The 20180-nt window shown below is 35.3% G+C and overlaps 1 protein-coding gene across 5 annotated transcripts in view; it reads left to right on the forward strand.

The window, feature by feature from the left end:
• Nucleotides 1-20180, forward strand: part of LOC149557927 (flap endonuclease 1-A-like) — a 225364-nt gene that overhangs the window by 89287 nt on the left and 115897 nt on the right. For 4 of the 5 annotated variants that reach the window (XM_089832384.1, XM_089832383.1, XM_089832382.1 and 1 more), the window contains 2 exons: nucleotides 18302-18352; nucleotides 18449-18568. The exons of the other annotated variant lie outside the window; for it this stretch is intronic. In XM_089832384.1, the coding sequence (XP_089688510.1) occupies nucleotides 18302-18352; nucleotides 18449-18568 (171 nt within the window). The remainder of the gene's footprint in view (nucleotides 1-18301; nucleotides 18353-18448; nucleotides 18569-20180) is intronic. 5 annotated transcript variants of the gene reach the window in all.

Genomic DNA, 20180 nt, shown 5'->3' on the forward strand with positions numbered 1-20180 from the left:
CAGAGGTAGGTTTAGAGAGTTTATTTAATTATTTTTATGCATGTTGTTAATGAGTTTTCTTATCTACGATAAGTCATTGATATCCTAGGATATTGAGACCCTTGATGTAAACGAGTCTCAAATGTGATTTTCTTTCTTGCTGATTATGAGTTCTTATTCATGATAGTTATAAGGTCAACTTGATAACTCTTTCACTTTGGGAGTGAACATCATGTTGGGAGCCCATGATGATATCAGGTTGAGAGATTCTGTGATGGGAGTTGGAAGTCATGTTGAGAGAGTCCATGACTGTATCACGTTGAGAGAATCCATGATAAAATGCTGGTTGTAAACCTTACTAACTTGTCATGTTGGGAGATTCCATGTCAACATCACGTTGAGTGAGTCCGTGATGAAAGTTGTTTGTGATTTTTCATGTTGAGTGATTCCATGATTATGCGTAATAGTTACAGGTCTATCATGTTGAGTGATTCTGGAATGATTATTCACAAATTGTTCTTTTAGTGTCATGTTGACAGATTCCATGACGACATTACATTGAGAGAGTCTATGATGAAAGTTGGTTGTGTTTCTTGCAAGTTTTCCATGTTGAGTGATTCCATGAACTTTTGTGATTAGATTTTATCACTGACATTTTGTTTGCATCCTTGTGTGATTGTTTAGTAAAGATCTCTCTCGCTAAGAGGGAGCATTGGAGCTTGTAGCTGTGATAGAGATCTTTATCTTTGGGCGTTATTACCGTTATGGTTACCTTCAGTTGAAAATGAGACTTATGTTTAAATTGTAATATTAAATATAAAGACATGTCTTTAAACATTCGTTGAGGCATAGAAATATGAAGAGTTATATTTAAAATATTGAGTTTTTGAAGAGACCTTTGGTTGGAATGTGAAGTCTCTCTTTATGTTATTTATATCGCATCAAGTGAAAGGCATTGTACAATTGAATTTCATTATCAATAAATTATTGATCTTTTGTTGTGTGTGGCTGGTTTTTCCCTTCATTCTCGAAGGGTTTTCCCAGGATAATCTTGTGCGTTTCTTGTACCTTTTCTAGTTATTCGTTATTGCTGTTTATCTTAAATTTCTGGTCAAATATCCAACAACCCCAAGGTTTACACAGTGTACTTGGGACATTGGTGTTGGACACAACTCAGTTTTATGATACAATTTTCTAATAATGACTTGGAGGCTTTGCTAGTCTTTTGTAGAGGATCTATCAACTTTCTAGATGGGATTGATATGGCAATTTGAGTGCAACAACTTCTAAGATCGATTTGAAATAAATTGCAAACAGGATGTAGGATTAGAAATCTAAGCTACTTCTACTCCTATCTCTCCTAATGCAAGATACTATCGATGTTTTGGTGAGACTAAACTAGTCCTTGCTTCACCAAATCAACTACACTAAGGAGGGTGCTATATTCTAAGGGTGTGCATATGATTTTCAAACTGCTTGTGCTCATCAAAACCATAAACTATGCAAATCAATGAACATTAAGCAATTGAAGTGAAGTGCTTGCTATGGGTGTTCAGAACAACCTTGTACTGTTACTTGCAATGAGCAAAAAATAAAATATATGAGCACATGTTTAACCATGATTCAACAACAACATTATCTTTCATTTAACTTTCTAATTACTGAAACAACCTATGCTTCTATTCAACATAAACAAATCCTATTCTAATTGAGAAGATAGGAAACTAGGCAACACTCCAAAATAGCACAAGTAATTCACTATGCATTCAACAATGAATCTGCAATTTCTTCGGCAACATTTTCCACAACAATTTCATCAAATTTCCCCCTTACAAATGATCTGAGAAAGCCTTATATGGTTCGATTGATTCAAGGTCAATGGATTCAATTATTCCTATACAACCCTAATGTAACTACCACCTATAGGCATTAAATGATAACTAATGGCAAAAGGCATCAATCTATGGGCCAATGAGAAAATTACGTTGCTTTGGAATACATATCTTCTTTTGAAGATGAGCTAATGAGAAAACTCAATAGCGGTAAAAGATCAAATGCAATCCACATGCATGCTTGAAACATCTTGATTGAATGATCTTGGGCATGACAAGTTGGAATCCTTTAGTTGGTTGGAGATGAGTGGGCACCACTTCAGCATGTTTATCGTGCAATCTTTGTTTCAACTCCACTTCTTAGTCTTCCTTGTTTTGTAAATCTTCTAATTGACATGTTCTTGAAGTTGTACTTGCTTTAGTGTCTTGGGCTTGATCTTTCTTCACGATTTTGAACTTGATTCATGTCTTGATCTTCTTCACATTCAAAACAGTTGAGATCTACTGAGGTAAAAGTAAATGCAAGGTTGCTTTTGAATCAGCTAAGGGTAAAGGTAAAGCTCTTTGTGCATCTGCAAGTTTTGAAACAGGGAGATGGCTCCTAGATTTTGGCGCTTCTCATCATATAACTTTTACATAGTCTATGTTCTCTTCTTTCGAGCCTTGAGTTACGCCACCTGTTTTGACGGTAAACAACACTTACATGAGTGTGATTGGGAAAGATTATATTAATATTGGGGATGACACTTCAATGATGTTTTGTGTGCACCTCATTTTTCACACAACCTTCTTTCTATATATCAGATTACCCATTGTGGAACAAGGAAGACTGGAATTTGCACCTGATTCAGTCATCGTTCTAGACTTGGAAATTAGAGAGATAATTGTTACCAGGAGTGTTGATCATGCATCTTGGTTATATAACTTTTCAGACTTTTCACCTGATGAAGGTTTTGATCCTTTGGCTGCTGATCACACTCCTAGTCTGGACTTTGATTTTAAGGAGAAATGTGGTCCTAAACTTGGGTATTCAAACATCAGATTCAGTTCTTGAGCCTTACTATTCATCTCCTCCATTTAGTGTTGCTTCTGAGGATATTTGCATTGCTGATTTATCGCTACTCGTGATTCAGTGTAATAGGTTTTACATTGCCTTCTAGATTTAGTTTATTGGGATGACTACTTGACAAAACATTGCAGGTTTGTTCGTGGAGTCCCATATTTCAGAATTCGGAGACACTATTCATGGCATTCACCTTCTCTTTGATGAAGTCAATTGTTCTTCAGTTTGTTGTGGAGGAACCATGGGATCCTATTGTTCATTCTCCACATGATCATTCATTACAATTTAATGTTAGTGGATATTTTTGATTAGCATTTGGAGGAAGAATCTTTATCTTTAGAGGAGATGCACGAGCCTTTGGATCTTGTTCTATGTATATCTGTACTAGTATCCGAATTGTCATCTTCATGAGTGTGGCTAAGAATGCTTGATTTGAATGCAACATTTCAACATCGACATGGAGACACATGAGCAACATTCAAAGACTTTATACATTTTGCACTTTCTTCCTTCTTTTCAGGAATGCGAAGATAGTCTTTATACACCTTTGGTTTTGTTTCTTCCTTAAGGGAAGAAATGCTGTTTGATGATGGTGGTCCATCTTTGATATCTTGATTTTAGTGAAGGCTGTCTAGTCTTTCTTATCCTTTCTATTTTGGAGGGGATTTCTTCCTTTCATTGGATTCTTTCTTTTGTTAGAAAACTTGTTTTCTTTTCTCTCTTTTGGGGAACTGTTTTGTTCCACTGGGTTTTTGTCTTTCTTTATTTGCAAGATATTTTTTTGTACATGGTGTATGTTGTTATTTTACCTTATTTTAGGGAATATTTATTTTAGTACACATTATTAAGCTTGTTTAGGCTATATTAGAATGGTTAGGAGGAGGACACATGACACAATCCTACAATTACAAGTGTCATTCACACCCATTTTTGGGAAGTTGAATGTTTCGCCCTCTTTTGGACATATTTGCCATCATCCATAACCGTTTCTTTGTCTTCACCGAAGTTGGTATATCCATGTATTTGAGATTTACAAAGTAGGTAAAAATTCCACTTATATTGGGCTGTTGGGAGATCTATTTGCCTCTATTTGTCATATAAACAACCCTCATATCTCCCTATGCTAAGCTCATGAGCTCACTTGTTTATGAGTGCAATTCATATAACGATAATAGATAGCTTCTATTATTATCTAATGGTTATCTATTTGTATTCTACTGTAAATATTAGAATGTTTTTAATATTTAGTTAGTTGTTTAGTTAACTGATAGCTAGAATAGAATATTTATATTCTTTATGATCATTTACTAAGGAAACATCGTTTATTCATTTATATATATTGATCTATTGATCACTGTTATTGACAAGGAAGTATTTTACCAATTACTTCCTGTAATATGGTATTACAGAAGGTCGATGAGATTTCATAAATTTGGCACTTTGTAAAGGAAATTTCAAGCCTTTTTTGATCAAGAATATATCCCAAAATCTTTATTTTCAATTTTAAGAAATAAAAATCGTTAGAGGTATTTTATGAAACTTTTGTAGCTCATCTCCTAGGCTTTTTGCTGGAAATTGCAAGCCTACTTAAGGGTTTTGATCTCGCGATTTCTCAGTTGCAGCAAAAGTCTTTGTTCTTTGAGGGTTGCATGTATTGCACGTGCTTGCGTGCTACTTGCCTGTGCTGGTTTATCATGCAAAGTCTCGTATTTTGCTGCCCTTCAAAAATTCTGGTGGGTTTTCATAATTTTCCCTTGAAAATTTTTGCTTTTGTAATTTTTCCTCAAAATCATGCTTGTTGTTCTCGGTGTTTCTCTGTCTCCAAGGAAGAGTATTTTCGTTATCCAACATCAAGTTGATTTTATGATGATTTCTGGTCAAATATTTTGCTGATTCTGGGAGGGTTAGTTGCAGACTCATCTCAGTAGGAGGCTCTTGGCTCTTGGTGCAAAGCATTCTAAAGAAGGGGGCACCCTTCTCTATTCTTTTATGGGTGAATTTTGGCTTCTTGGTCATTAACTTTTTGCAGATCCAAAGGAGGGTCTTTGTAGCAGCAAAACGTTTTGAAGAATTTGTGTCCAAAAGACAACAGTTAGACATGAGCATTAAGGGAGGGTATCAAAATATTATAATGTTTCTTTAATGGTCATCTTAGTTAGTCTTTAGATTATTAAATTGCTATTTTTTGCAGGCATTTCTCCTATGTCTTTTGCTTGCAAATCACGTTTGTATTGACGCCATTTTTGGGCCTCGATTTCTAGTGTTTTGATGCCAAAAACGCCTGCATTTTTTGTTGGTCACTATGCCTATATTATGCTTGTGGTTTTGGACGGGATCTCTAGTTTTTTTGTGGTGTTTTAAGCTCTTTGGGTGACGTCTAGGGTTTCTTAAACCCTCAACACCAGATTAGTGCCCAAAATCAACATTCTTTTCTTGCAGATCTGCCATTGATTCGAAAGTTTTTTGCAGTCCAGGCCGTTTTGTTCGAAACCCTATTTTTTATACCGAATCAAATTGTTTTATGAATTTCTTGATGATTTTGAGAGCTCAACTGGGTGTCCTCCATTTTTTCTAGGTGATGGAGCCCAAAATTTGCCTCCATTTTAGTAATGATGTTGGTATGATTCAAGAATGAACATTAGTGTTGAAATTAGTGGTGTTGAAGGATAACAATACAGTTGATATGATATCATTCAGTAAATGCACATTGGCTTCTGTACGATCCACTCTTCATAGCATTCCCTATGAGTGTTGTAGCTGTTATTGACTAAGGTGTGAATTCAGTTTGTAGGCTCCTGTTTCCATGTATGTACAAGCAAAGATATCTTGGCAGGAGCAAATCCTATGGATTCACAACACCCCATCATCATTTGATAACCCAGTCTGCTTTCCTAAATTGGTAATCATTATCAACAAAACACATTACAGTGTATGAGTTGAGTAAAGAGATTACGTTGAAATCCGAAGCTATAGACATTTTCTCACTCTCACTGGAAACTTCAAAACTTACAGGCTCAAAATGAATATACTTGGTGATTTGTTTATGGAATAAAATCACTGTAACAGAATAGTCAACAGGATTCTATCAGAAATATATGAAGTAAACATTATGAATTTTTTATGCATATTGGAGTGTTTGACATCCAAGCCATGTGAAGATAGAAAGCAACATGTGAAGCATGGGGTAACGTCATCCTTGCAAAATTCAGAATCTGCAGACATATTAGTTAGTAACAGCTTGCTAATATAGTCTCTAGCGTTTACAGAGGAATCACTAATAGATATTATAAATTGGAAAAACACAAACAAGACATAAACCATTAAATGTTGTTTCTATTACCTTGTGTGCTCACTGAAAGGATAAACTCATATATTGCTTAGCAAAGAGTGGCCCGATAATTTCAAGACAACCACTGACATCTACAACAATATTTGTAAATGCATAATCATAGGAAAGCTATGCATTCAACCCAGGTACAAAAGAAGGAGATGGGAAGCAAAGTCTCACGTTTTATTTTGTATCTAATAATATTTTATATCTTGCGCAGGTATGCAGATTTACTCGAGTAAAAGAGCTGGGAACGATCATCATTGTGGAAGGAACATAAGCAACTGTACATACAAGGTTTTGTTTGGAGCAGTGGAGATGTTCATGCGTTGCACGTGAAACATTTCAGGCATATCTTGAGGCTCACGGGAGGAAAAAAAACTGTTGATGATGAGAGTTCATATCATTGACTCCCCTCTGCTAATACTTCCAATCGGGGGCCTTGGAATGAATGCTCACGGGAGGAAAAAAATGCTGATGTTGAGAGTACACATTTAATTTGAGGAAGTCTGGAGCATTAGAAGTGGAAATTCAAAATGAAGCATGATCGTATTACCCAATTTATCTTTGGGAAAGAGTTTATTGGCATTGATATATCATCTAAATTCATATCCTATCATTATACAAAGTTGGTATTTAGAATAAACTTCCAAAATATTCAAAGGGAATTATAGTTAGTTTGTAGTTATGAAGAGTTGCATCTTAGATGCCGAATGGGTGTGTCTATTCATCCAAACACCCTTTCATCGTTTATAAATACAAGATGTAATATCAAACAATATTCACATTCATATTTTAAATTTTTACCTATCCTATGCTCAATGATATATTTTTATTCTTTTATTGATAAAGAAATGATTTTTTGAACTAAGCTTGTGGATGGTGGGTTATTGAATAAATCTTTGTGCGATTCTGGAGTCGAAATGTATTGGATGGATCATCTGTAAAGAGTGTCTCCAGTACAATTTTATTTCCGGATCAGTAAGAAATATTTATTTAATTTATTTGCATTAGAGTTATAAATTTTTATTTAGTTGTGTCCTTTATAAATGTTTTTTATTAATTTCTATAAATATTTTAATATTCGAATAAGTGGACTAGGTCATTATCGCATTTTAAATTTGATAAACATAAATATTGTGAAATATTTAATTGCTTCCATATTTATGTCTAGGTTGTCTCACAGGAGTTAAAGTGCAACTTAGACTAATTTAAAATTGCATACATATAATTGATCCATCGCGTCTGAATCATTACAATTGTTTATAGTTTAAATATATTGAACTTTATAAAGTTGTATTTTTCAACTTATAATATTGACTCTAATTGACCATTTAATTAAGCATTGGTCTTTTACTCTTGATTTATAATCCATATGCTAGCAACTGTTTCATTTCTTTCCTTTAAGGAATTAATATATTCATTTGTTGCATCAGTTTATAATTATTTTTATTTAAAACATTATCACATTTATACAATTGTTCATTTGTTATTCACAAATCGCAAAGTTTGAAGTTTTCAATAATTCTTGCCATTTTGAAAGCTTTTGTTGTATTCGTGTTTTAACCAATCTGCTTTAAGCATCTTGGATTTAAGGTTATTGTCTAGGATCAGGTACACCCGCTTCAGTTTTTTAGGGCCGGAAGTGCAGGGAACTCAAATCGTATTGTTCAGTTCTGTCAAGTTGGCCTTAACTGGTTGGATATCTCAGCATCGAGTAGGCAAGGCTCGTAGGATTCCAATTTGCAGTTTTGGGAACCAACACTAGGTACCTCAATTTTCGAGCCAGTAGATCTAGAATCCAGCAACAGTTTTTTGGGTTTTTCAAGCTCTATTTTGGGTACCTCTTCATTTTTTCTAGGTCTTCTGATTTTTTGCCTCAAAGTACACGCCTTCACAGATTTCCATTGAAAAACGTGCTATGGCATCTTTGACTAATATTTTGCTTGAGGAAAATGAAAAATTCAATGGGTGAAATTATGGCACATGGAAGCAACAAATATTAACAATCTTTGAATATTAAAATATTGATCAGATTATTCTGGGTGTTATACAACAGCCAACTGCAATTGGTACTAATTAGGATACATGGGGTCAGAATAATCCAGAGGCAGTGATGCTTCTCAAAGTATCAGTAGTTCCTCAAATTCCATCTAGCAAGACAATTCCCAAGATATGAGAGCATCTCAAGAAATTACATGAGACTTCAGACAAAGCAGGGCCTTATTTCTCAAGAATTCTTTGTTTTCTATTGTCATGGATGAGTAGAAATTACTCCAGGAACACTAGGATAAGATTCAGGATATCCATGATCAATTGCTTGCTATTGGATGCAAGATAGAGGAAGAGGGCATTGTGGTAATAACCCTTAAAAGTTTGCCCAGGTCCTACGCGCATTGCATCGAGACTCTCAACATCACTTGTACTAGTGTTGATATGAAGTTCATAGATCTTTGCACACTTCTGCGTCAGCAAGATTGGTGGAAACAACAATTCAACAGCTCCACCTTGACCTCCATAGAGAAAATCTTTGTTGCTAAATACTTTCAAAATGATAAGGACAAGTCTCATTCACAACAATCTTCTCAACAAAAGTCCTTTGCTTTAGCATCAAAAGGCTCCGAGAAAAAACATTCAATGCAACCACAGCCACAAGTATGGTCACTTAAGGTTGAATGTCGGAAACATTTAGCTGCCCAAGCTAAGCAATTAGTCTGCAACTCAAAGGACAACACAAAGCACACTGAGAAGACATAATCTGCCATTTACGCTTTCATGGCTAAAAGACTTGTAGATCTTGTGAAGTCGTTTGCTTGGTACATTGCTTCAAGTGCCTCTCGTCATTTCACCCATTGCAGAGGCTAGTTTATTGACTATCAACCTTTCTCAGATTTAGTTTTTTTTTTTTGGAGGGGAAAAGTATGATGGAGCCCAAATTTTGCAAAGAGTTAGGGCTTCCAATTAAGAGATAATGTTGAAAACTTGACGATGTATCGTTTGTGTAAAAGAGCAGTATTGAGTGATTGAAGATCTAAATCTTAAAGTTTCATGGAGGATTGAGGGTGAACAAAAGACGAGTTTGATTATTAAAATGTCAAAATCCTTTGTTAGGGGTGGAATCTACCCCCTACCCAAGATTTTATTCTTAGCTAAGTTTTTTTTTTGCCCTTGGAATGAGCAATTTGAGGCATATTTTGGTGGCATAGTGAGGTGTAGGTGATTAGGGAAAGGGAACTATGAAGTTGATGCTGAAATAAAGGGAGCAAAGTCAGAACTTTATTGAAGTAAAATGCAAGAACTCTTAGGTAGGGGTAGAATTTGCCCCCTCCCTAGGATTTTATCCTCGAGGTATTAATGATTCTGCTCTATGTTGAGGACTAAACAATCCTCTTCTATCCTAAAATCCCACCACCTTGATAAGGAGTCAAGAGATAACATGGTGAGCTAGATTGGTAGGCATTTGATGCACTAGCGTGAAGATGAATCATGAAGTTGGAATGCAATGAGGTTGGAGGATGAAATTTGTGAAGCCAAAACAATGGCTTAATCAAGGACAAAATCCTCACCCTTAGCCATATTCCATCGTATGTAAGTGTAGAATGTAAATACTACTCAAGTTCACAGAATAATACCAATGACATGTGCATAGAGCAAAACATAGAATGTACCTTAATACCACAACACCAACTCGCGAGGAAATGATTTACTTTATTCATACCAAAACATCATGAGTACATTGACAGTATTCCAAGTACTTACAGAAGGGTCGGTTGGCTAAGAAGACCGACCAACACATTCTCTCACCTCCTAACTAGCCAACCCGCTTAAGCTTAACTAGTGCTAAATACAATATTACTTTATTCTCTACTATAGTAAGCATTGAGGGTAATTTGAGATCAAAATATGGGTGAAGTAGTGAGGCAAGGGAGGTGATTGCATGTTGTTATGAACTAAGATCCAACCAAATCTAGGAATCTGCAAGAGATGGTAGATTCCACTATCTCCTAAGAATGAAGTCCCCTTCCTATCATGAATTTTGCTTGGATTTGAAATGCTCGAGCTCCCTTGATTTTTGCCATGGGGATAACGGGGATGGATATATGTTCTTGGCATCTAGAGATGAGAAGATAGACAAAGGGGATAATAAGTGACAAAATTGATAGAGTGATAGAAGGTAAATCTCACTCGGATTTTGAGGGAATGAAGAGAGCATTTTAAGGAAGAAGAATCCTTATCTATATTGTATTTTCATGCAGCTTGAGGATAAAATCCTCACCAATTGATATTATAGGGATGGAATGCGATCTATGCTAAGAAAATTGACGAATGGCGATAATCAATATCATTTTGAATAATTGGGTTAAAGAGGTGGGATGACTAGCGATCAGAGGATGTCAGGCAGGGGGGACTAGTCTCGCCCTTGCTTGCACAGGTCGCTGGTCGGTGGGCAAGGTCATAGGGATACCTCATATAAAAAAATGGAAAAAATCATTTTGAATAAGAGTGGGCAAATACGAAATTGATAAAAGAAAATTCCTCTGTGGAGAGTGGATTCTGCCCTACTATGAGGATTGCTTGTCCTCTTGAACATCTTATTCCACCCCATAATAATCCTCAATTGGATGATCAGGATAGCATTGAATCTGGAGGGAAAGTTAGACATTTTAAAATCATTTCCAAATTCCCAGCCAGGTTGTGGCCTGAAAGGGAAGAGAATTAAATGTGCTTATTTTTATTATTATTGGCCCATTTCCATGTAAGCCAGTCTGCTTGAGAGGTAGTGTCTTTTCAATCTCCAAGTGCGTATATAAGGGGACATTTCAAATAATTTCAAAATAAATTCCAAACAGTTTTGTCTCTGCAATTCAAACAGCGAATTATTCCAATTGGCAGCGATTTTTTTTTTCAACATTAGGGCAACGATTTCTCCTCAAATTTTGAGGTTCGGCAAAGCAACTTTTGGAGTGAGATAAAATCTTCTGAGAAATTATAATTCTGATTGGAGGGAGATAAGATATTGAAATTTGAAGGTGTCACAATACAAATTCGTTAGTTTTAGATTTGTTTTTATTTTTTTTAAATTCATGATACAGGTCAGAATTACTCATGGTTAAATATCCACTCTAAGCTAGACTGCTCGATGTTATATGAGAAAGAAAATCAGCTTATAATGTACTTTGAGCCATAAGGATTAATTGAAATTCACCAAGTTTGAGATATATATTCTGGTATGAATTCTCATTCGAATCCAATAATTCCAAATCTAATAAAGGGAGGTCAATTGGTCAATTTAATTTCACTTCAATGTGGTTCATTTATTTCAAAATTCTTTTTTTCTTCAAAAGTAATTAGATCATCATACAAAGAAAACTGTAAGTTCAATTTAATTAGGATCTTCATTTAAACTACAAGTCTAGCTTACAGGTCTGAATCCAAGCTTAATCCTTAACATGCTGATCAAAATTTGAACTCCAACTCTAATTAAAGAATTGTTATAGAAGGGAGGAGTATGTAAGGAGCTAAAATGGGAGCTTGAAGAAGGATAGACATGCTCAAGTGAGGAAGGACACAGAGATGGCACCAAAATCCATTTTCACTGCAAAGCACAAGAAGATAGGAGATACTAGTCTCGGGTCCATCAACATGATTCAAATGAGGCAAAGGATGTCTGGAGATCCAACTTGTAGGATGGCCAAGATGATGATGAAGAATGAGATAGTTCAAGCAACTTCCTTCCCACTTACCATGCAATGCATCAACTTGGTTTTGGAATGTGCGAAGAATTACAACCCTCAAAAGAAGGCAATTGAGTATGGGAAGGAGAAAAAGAAGATTATAATTGCCCTATTAGAGAAGAATATCACGATGGCTTTTGAGTCTTTGACATACATTCCCACAACGAGGGAACCTTCATCACCAAGGAGCAAGCCTTGAGCATTATGAAGATCAAGTGGATGCATGTGCAAAGAGAATGAACAACGAGTGGATGGTTGAGCCATGGAATCACTATTGCAAAATCTAGAAGTTGACCGTGCTAACTATATTAGTCTTCAAGCAAGATATTGGTGATCTCATTGTAATGCTAAATTGAGTGATGAGAGAACCATAGGGCTGATCTTGTTGGTGGTTATCAGTGACACCATTGATCACTAGCCAAGGACGATGAAGAACACTAAGGCATTTTACATGACATCCTATCTTATCTACATGCTGGCTATAGTATTCAAATTCCAAGGATTGGGAAGATGTGGAACAACTCAAGGCGAATACTTAGTGCATGAATGCTATCCACAATCACACCTTCAAAATCACAAGAACTCTAAAAATTTCAATGATGCATTTGCCATGAAAATTGTGAGATAGTTGCAAGAGGCTCCATGTGTGAGACTTTTCGAGGAGGCTAAGAAATTGATTGAAGAACATGAATCATGGTACATCAAACACCCCAAGTTTAACTACATTCAAATACCTGGAAGTATAGTTTTTTCCAACAAAGCTTTTGATGTATCCAACGAATAGGATGGTAATCATGGAGGTATCATGGTGACTTCTTGCTTATGATAGAATTCTAAAGAACAAGCACAGACTAGGGGTTAAATACGACTTCAATTTGGGAGTGAGACTTGTCCATCACAAGCATCAATTGACGGAACGTATGAAGAATTTGAGTACTATGGGTGTTAGTGAACAAATTTGTCCTTCCAAAATAAATATGGAAATTGATTTAAAACACCTAGAAAGAAGAACAATCGGCACTAATAGTTGGAGATGTTGTCATAAAATTGACAACCTTCCTCTAAACTAAGAGGCACAACACCCTCTTAACAAATATGCAAAGAATAGAACATTGATATACTTTGCACTAGAAAGCAATAAAGGTATCAGCACCTAACCATAATTATGAAAGTAGATGCGATAAGCTGATTCTAAATAAAGTAAATGCAAAAAATGAAGCTGAAAGGTAAATAGCAGATATCTAAAACAAATCTAAAATAATCCATGCCATACTTTAATAAATTTAAGAAGTAAATGAAGATATCCACCTTGTCTATAATTCAATAGTAAGGTACAACTTGAAATGAACCATTTCTACAACTCATAATTTTGAACAAACATTAAACGTATAATTACAAAAGCTCAAAGTCTATTTGTAATCAAAGAACAAACTTAAACACACATATGATAAGAAGTATCCTCATTTTATTAATGTTTGCGTATCAGTTCAAATACTATACATGCAAACTATGAGAGTTTTCAGTCTTTCCCTATGTGGAACCTTCTCTTTTTTCACAAACCCAAAATTCCCTTATATACTTAACTCCTACATAGAATAACCGTTCATCTTCCTACAATGACCATTGTGATAATGGGAAAGATTTTTTAAATGATTACCGAAATTGACCTCAAAAGGCATTTACATAATTAAGTTTAACTTTCAAAGTATAGGATCATCGCCCATACAAATCATGCTGTGCATTTCTTCCATGACCTCAAGGAACTCATCATTGAAGGGGTCTTCTCCGTGATCCTTGAGCATTTCATGAATTTATGCTTTGTCCCTTTCTCCTTCAAGTTCAAAAATATTGTTCTCATAGCAAGCAAAACTAGTTTTCAATTCCCATGCAGTTCCGAAAAGGCTAGAGATAATCTCAAATTGTTACGACTCTTGTTATGTTTAATTAGGTTGCCAAACCGGTTGAGCATCTTCATGCCAAATGTCGATATTGCAGGTAATCCCATTTTGAAAACTGAAATGAATACTAGGGGTGGCAAGCGCAAGGCGTCTTGGACAAGGAGGTGATGAAGAATTAATTCGAAAGATTAATTATAATATACATTCTAATGGACATGAGCGTGACAATCTGGCAATGGGACTTTAATGATGTGAGAAATAAATGCACATGCACCACCTTTTCATTGAACTAATACAATTCCATCCCTACATTCAATTCCCCGCTAGCAATGACATCAGAGATCTTCAAGAATCAAATTCAAATTAACTCTTGTACCATTTCCAGTTTCCTAGAGCGAATCACTTTGATAAACCCGCTCTTGGTTAGTCACCTCCTTCCACAAGCTTCGAAATGGAGGTCGCGAGTTGCGGTCCTTCCAAAACCAGCTATTGGGTGGTAGGTTGCGGTTCCAAATCAAAGTGAAAGATTAGAAGTACACCCAAAACTTTGAAAGTTATAATAAAGGCCAACAACCCAATGTTTCTAACTTGGGAGATGCTTGAAGAATTTTGATTTGGGGGAAGGTTTCAAAATTTACATTATGGGTAATTGGAATTTAGGGATAACGACAAGATAGGACTCTACAAGTCTAGAGAATAATACGATCCAAAGAGGAAGATCAAGAAAGCATATGGGAATAGTTATTCCACATTCCACACTTTGAAGACTATTGGGCTGATGCAAAGGATGATTTGGAGATCAGGAGGAGGTTAGCCTCAATGTTGACAGTAGATAAAAACACAAGGACACACGAACCACAATAAGCATGATTCACATAGAGTACAAGGTAGAGCACTCATGAATATCCAACAAGGTTGCAACCAAGCTCAATCCATAATCACCATGCAAGCCACAAACTCAACAACATATAACCATGGAATCATTGATAACAAATGGATGCCTCGTATAATAATGGGAGTATCGTCGCTTAGCCTAGGTGGGAAACAAAATGACCATGACGTCACTACACCATGACTCATGGGGTGCCAAGCAATCCTATCATAGTGAGGAGGAGCTTGATCTGCTAGTACACCTTGGCACTTCTCCACTACGTTTGTGGCGGTGCACTTGCGTCCACAAGCACGTAGGAGGTATCTCAGTGACCATACACCTATGTACACTTTGGCCGGTACACACAAGCTTACACAATTAGTATTGCTCTTTCTTAGTTTGTCATTTATACCTCGTCATTCTATTTTACACTAATTTTTCACTTAATTAATACTTGTCAATGGGTTACCTTGGTGGCCCCTTTGTGTCTTGGTCCACCTTATTGAGAACCACTCCTATTATTGGCTAAACATACAAGCAAGATACACATGGCATACAATGAGATCTCCCAATATACAAGCATGCAACATTACTGGCTAGAGTTTGGAGTGCTGACCATTTTGCCAACAATCTCCTCCTTAGCATTGCCTTGGGGGGTTTGAACCTGTTACCAAGCTTTGATACCACTTGTTACAAGTGTGGTTTCCATTGCACCAAAGATCGACTTGTCAATGCTCAACACAACCACTAGACTTTGAGTCGATAGGAGGCAGTTAGTTCCTTGTCACGAATCTAGAGGGGAGAACTAATTGTTTTGTCGATAATGTGCTGTTATGTTTTGTGTTGTCCCAAAAGTAGAGCTACTGTAAACTCCTCTGTCCCTCCTTGGCCACTCGTATCCTTGTATCCAATTTGGAAACGTATCTGATACTGCCTGGATACACATCAAATATTGTACCCATGTCTCCCTAAAAAAACTTGATTTTCCAACCATGCCAAATACTATGGGATTTGATTTTTAAAAAGATTTGACGTAAATCTTCCCAAATTTGATTTTAAAAAGACTTTATTAAAGCAATTTAAAAAAATGGTTTAAACAAAACCTGCACTAAATGAGAAAGACAAATAAAATGTTTTTCTATTTTAGCAACCCATTTTTTGGGTTATCTTCTAATGCAACTCTACTTTGTTTACATATTGTGAAGTGTTAAATTAACTTATAAATATTTATGTGTCAATATTGCTTTTGAAGTAATAAAAATCTCCTATAATAACTTAAAAACAATGTTAAATATATGTCTATGTGTTATTCGTTAATGTTGTGTCCTGCCATATCCATATTGGTGGTCTTAAAAAATGGCCGTATCCATACCCAATACCGTATCTGTATCCGTATCCATGCAACTTTGCCCAAAAGAGACAAACTAAAATGCTAAACATTAATTTTTCCTTCAATATTTGACCAAGCTTTAAGCTAATAGTTAAACCATCACAAATTTTCTCTGAAAGGCAAACATCCCTTGATGTTCATCACCAAAAGGGTATTACCAATTTGGGCTTCTTTCCACCGTCTCGCTAGAATAAGTTAGACAATAAAAACATAAAGTGGGATCATGAAAGCCATAATTCTATTCTCATGATATTATTCTCTATAGGTAGCTTATAGGTGTCAACTATGAAATGATTACTCACAAGCACTTAATTGGGAATAAATGCTCATAGGAACTTACAAAATTCAACTATAATGGTATGTACTATGATGTATAAGCATCAGTGAAGGAGGGCAGTGCTCACGTATGCCTTCGAGACGACTTGTGGGTGTTGATCACAAGTGTATGTGTTACAAACATCTATGAATTGGATCACTAACTGAATAATGTAGAGATGAACAATGAATTACATTCTCTTATCATACATCCACAAAATTTTAAATCGCACATCTAATGTAAGTCAATAGCGGTGGTTTTTGGTTGAAATATGTACGATAGTTGAAGTAGTAGAAAATAATCAACTTGCTTAACATTATGTAAGAAAGGATTTGCCAAAAATGTGTTTCTTGTTGTGCATTTTTCCGCATTACCTATGTGCAAGAAAGGAAATTGTGATGATCCCTTCCTTGGAATAAAGTAGTTAATAATAAAATAAAATACAAGATTAATAAATAAATGAATGATAAATTAAAATATAAATCTACACAATTTTTATTATAGTTAATTTGAAAGAATTAATTATCAGTATATAGATAAATATTATTATAATATAAATATGCAACCATACATTTGAAACTATATTAATTAAGTAGCTATATAATTAAATAAGAAATATTGACAATAAACAATATTAATAAATACATTCATAATATCAATAACCAGTCATGTTAATAAACATGCAGTAATGAAATAATAATTTAATATGAAAATCCTAATCATTTAGATAGGTGCAACAAGAGCCCAGCTGACGCTCAACCAGGCATGCAAACGTCGACCAAAGAACAACGATAGAACAATGAGTTATGTGTCTAAGAAATGATATATGTTACGATCGTTTCAGGAAGACCGGATGCTGTATGATCAATACATAGAAAGGATATTATCATTTGCCAAGGCAACATTTGGGTATACACTGAGGATCAAATTTATGATGGCTGTGTCCTGGACGTATTGACAATCTATAGCCAAGTCAGCACCCATTGCTAAACAACAAATGATATCGATTATTAAGACTCAAGATCTATAAATTGTTCAAGAGTTTATTAGTAATTACACAGTGATTTGAGAAAAGAATGGGCATAGGATGTGCCTATTAGCCTAAGTGGTTGTACATTCCAAATATTAGATATAAGTAAACATTCCTGTCAACCTTGGAAGGGCATCGATTTGAGGGAAGATAAGAAAAAGGCATAATAAGCATACAAGTGGATCAGACTGTAAGTCTGAAACGAAGCAGCAACAGAATCTAAATTTATAAACAAATGCCATTACCAGGCCTAAGTGTAGCAGGGGACGTTACAGTCTTATGTTCCATTCCATGCATTTTAAGGTTACACCAGGCATAGCAATATCAATTTAAGACAAGATCATATTGGATATTTAATTTGCCATATCTTAAAAACATAATGAACATTGCACTAATCAGGCATAAATCTAATTGTCTAAATCAAAGATAGTACACATGGTATTAATAATAGTTATTATTCTTGAAACAACATATCATTATGTATATTGTCAATTGCATAAGTTAATAGTGATATCAGTTATTTAATTCATAATAAGTAATTCCAAGATATCCTACATGGGACATTACAAAAATGGGTTCTTGGCCAGCCAATTTTAACTTTTATTCATTACTTATTGGATAGTACGCATCATTTTCCGCATTGCCGAAAGGCTTCTGTGGGCATGTATTTTGTATAAGCAAGCTCATTGACTTAGATAACACAAAAACATTACCAATAACAGTTAGGTTAAAGAGTGAGGAGTTCATATCTTCTAGTTGTTGTTGGACACATGTTTGGTTATCTTTTTTTTCTATAGATCTTATATTTTCAGATGACATTCTGCACTCACCATTAGTATTATTCCATGAATTGACTTAGGCTCCTTCTGAAGCAGAGGCAGAATGCGCAGCTTTGTGCAAAGTTGGTAAGGTATGTGCATTCTCTTGTCTTTTTAACTTATGATATTGTGTCTATTATTTGTAGCATTTGATTCTGGGAGTTTTTACCCTGGCATAAATTGTGCAGGTAGATGCTGTAGCATCCAATGATTCAGATTTGCTAGCATTTGGAACTCCACGATTTATCCGGCATTTGACTGAATCCGCCTCAAGAAAAACTCCAGTTATTGAGTTTGAGCTATCCAAGGTATAAATAATATTTTTTTTATGGCCTTCGTTTCCTTAACTTATAGGTAGAGTAGGTAAGTTTGCTATCATAGAGGTGAACATATCTATTTGGCTATAATTTTTTTATCTTACTGGAAGCATTAGAATCTTCCTGTTCATACCCATATCGAAACAGTGCTGATTCATATCTGGATTTCTCCAGGAAACTATTTTAAGGAAAAAGAAAAGAGTAACCGCACCTAAATAAACTCAGTGAACGTCTAATTGTTGCTTCCTGCCACAACATAACAACCTTTAACCTGAAACAAAAGGAAAATTGTCATGTTGCTAACTAGTATTGTTTCGATATTTTTTCAAATGTTAGAATGAAGTGCAAAGGTGTTCTGATCACCAAGAGTGCAAAGTGGGTAAGATGAAAGCATATGGTAGCTAGCAAACTAATTAATTGGCAACAAGATACATGGTTATAAATGCATGCAATACAAATTAGTAAAATAATTATCCATGTCTTGGTGGCATTGCCATTGAAATTAGTAAAATAATTAACCAGATCTTGGTGGCATTGCCTTTCTAGGTGACAAGAGATGGAGTTGAGGTTGGCCTATCACTGGAGTTCCTGCAGGCCAACAGGATGTATAGGGGACTCACCTGGTTGCAGGGGCTATGAGAGCCAGATTTTGGTTCGAGAGCATGTTTTTTCAAATAATGAGCAAAAACTTAGTATTTTCTAAGTGGAGTTGCTTTTATTGAATAAAAAGGAAATAATTAATATTTCCCAAATAGAGTTCAAAATAAATTATAATAAGAGAATATTCTATCCACATTATTAAATAAATTTTAATAAGTGATTAATGAAATCCACTTAAATAAATAAACAAATAAAGGTAAATTATATATTCACTCTACCATAAATTTATGGGGCCAATTAAAAATAATAATAATAAAAGGCTACAATAATAAATAAGCCTTGGCGTTGTAAATAAAGGCTTTTATTTTTATTAAATAAAGTCCAATGTTTGTTTAAGCTTGGAGGGGCCCGGTGGATTTTATGCCTTAAGCCAAACCGTGGCAAATTGGAGGGAAAGATTTTAATAAACTCATGTTTCATCCTGTGAAGGAAATCACATGAAATTAATTTGGGCTGAAAAGCTAAAGTGAAACTATAGTCTAAAGTTTAAAGTTTTAAACTATAGTGTTGAATGAAATCTTTGCCTTGAATGGAGAGAACTAGAGTTGGGCGGAGATTTGGAGGTGAAAGGAACTAAGAGGAAAGAGGAGCAGAATCGCAGCAGTCCAGATTTGAAAAATTATGGAAAAATGGATTGGAGATGGTCGCTGATGGAATTTGTGGCACTCTGGGGTTTGAGAATGCAGCCTCTTAAACTTTGCATGTTGGAATGTAGCCCCCAACTCTTCGATAGAAGTTCGATGCAATTTAGACAGAGGAATTTGATATTGGTATCAGTGCAGATCAGATATTCATTGTTTGGCACTTTGAGGAGGCAAGTTGCTTTCTTTACAACCCCAATTTGGATATTTGAGTGTGGGGATCGATTCCCTTGGATTCGTTTTGGTGGTCAAAACCATAGTAACGAGAATCGCCCAAAAATCGCCTGAATCGGCGAATCCGC

This window comes from Cupressus sempervirens, chromosome 5, assembly GCF_028749045.1.
Source record: "Cupressus sempervirens isolate cs-2001-9-10 chromosome 5, ASM2874904v1, whole genome shotgun sequence".
Lineage (NCBI taxonomy): Eukaryota > Viridiplantae > Streptophyta > Pinopsida > Cupressales > Cupressaceae > Cupressus > Cupressus sempervirens.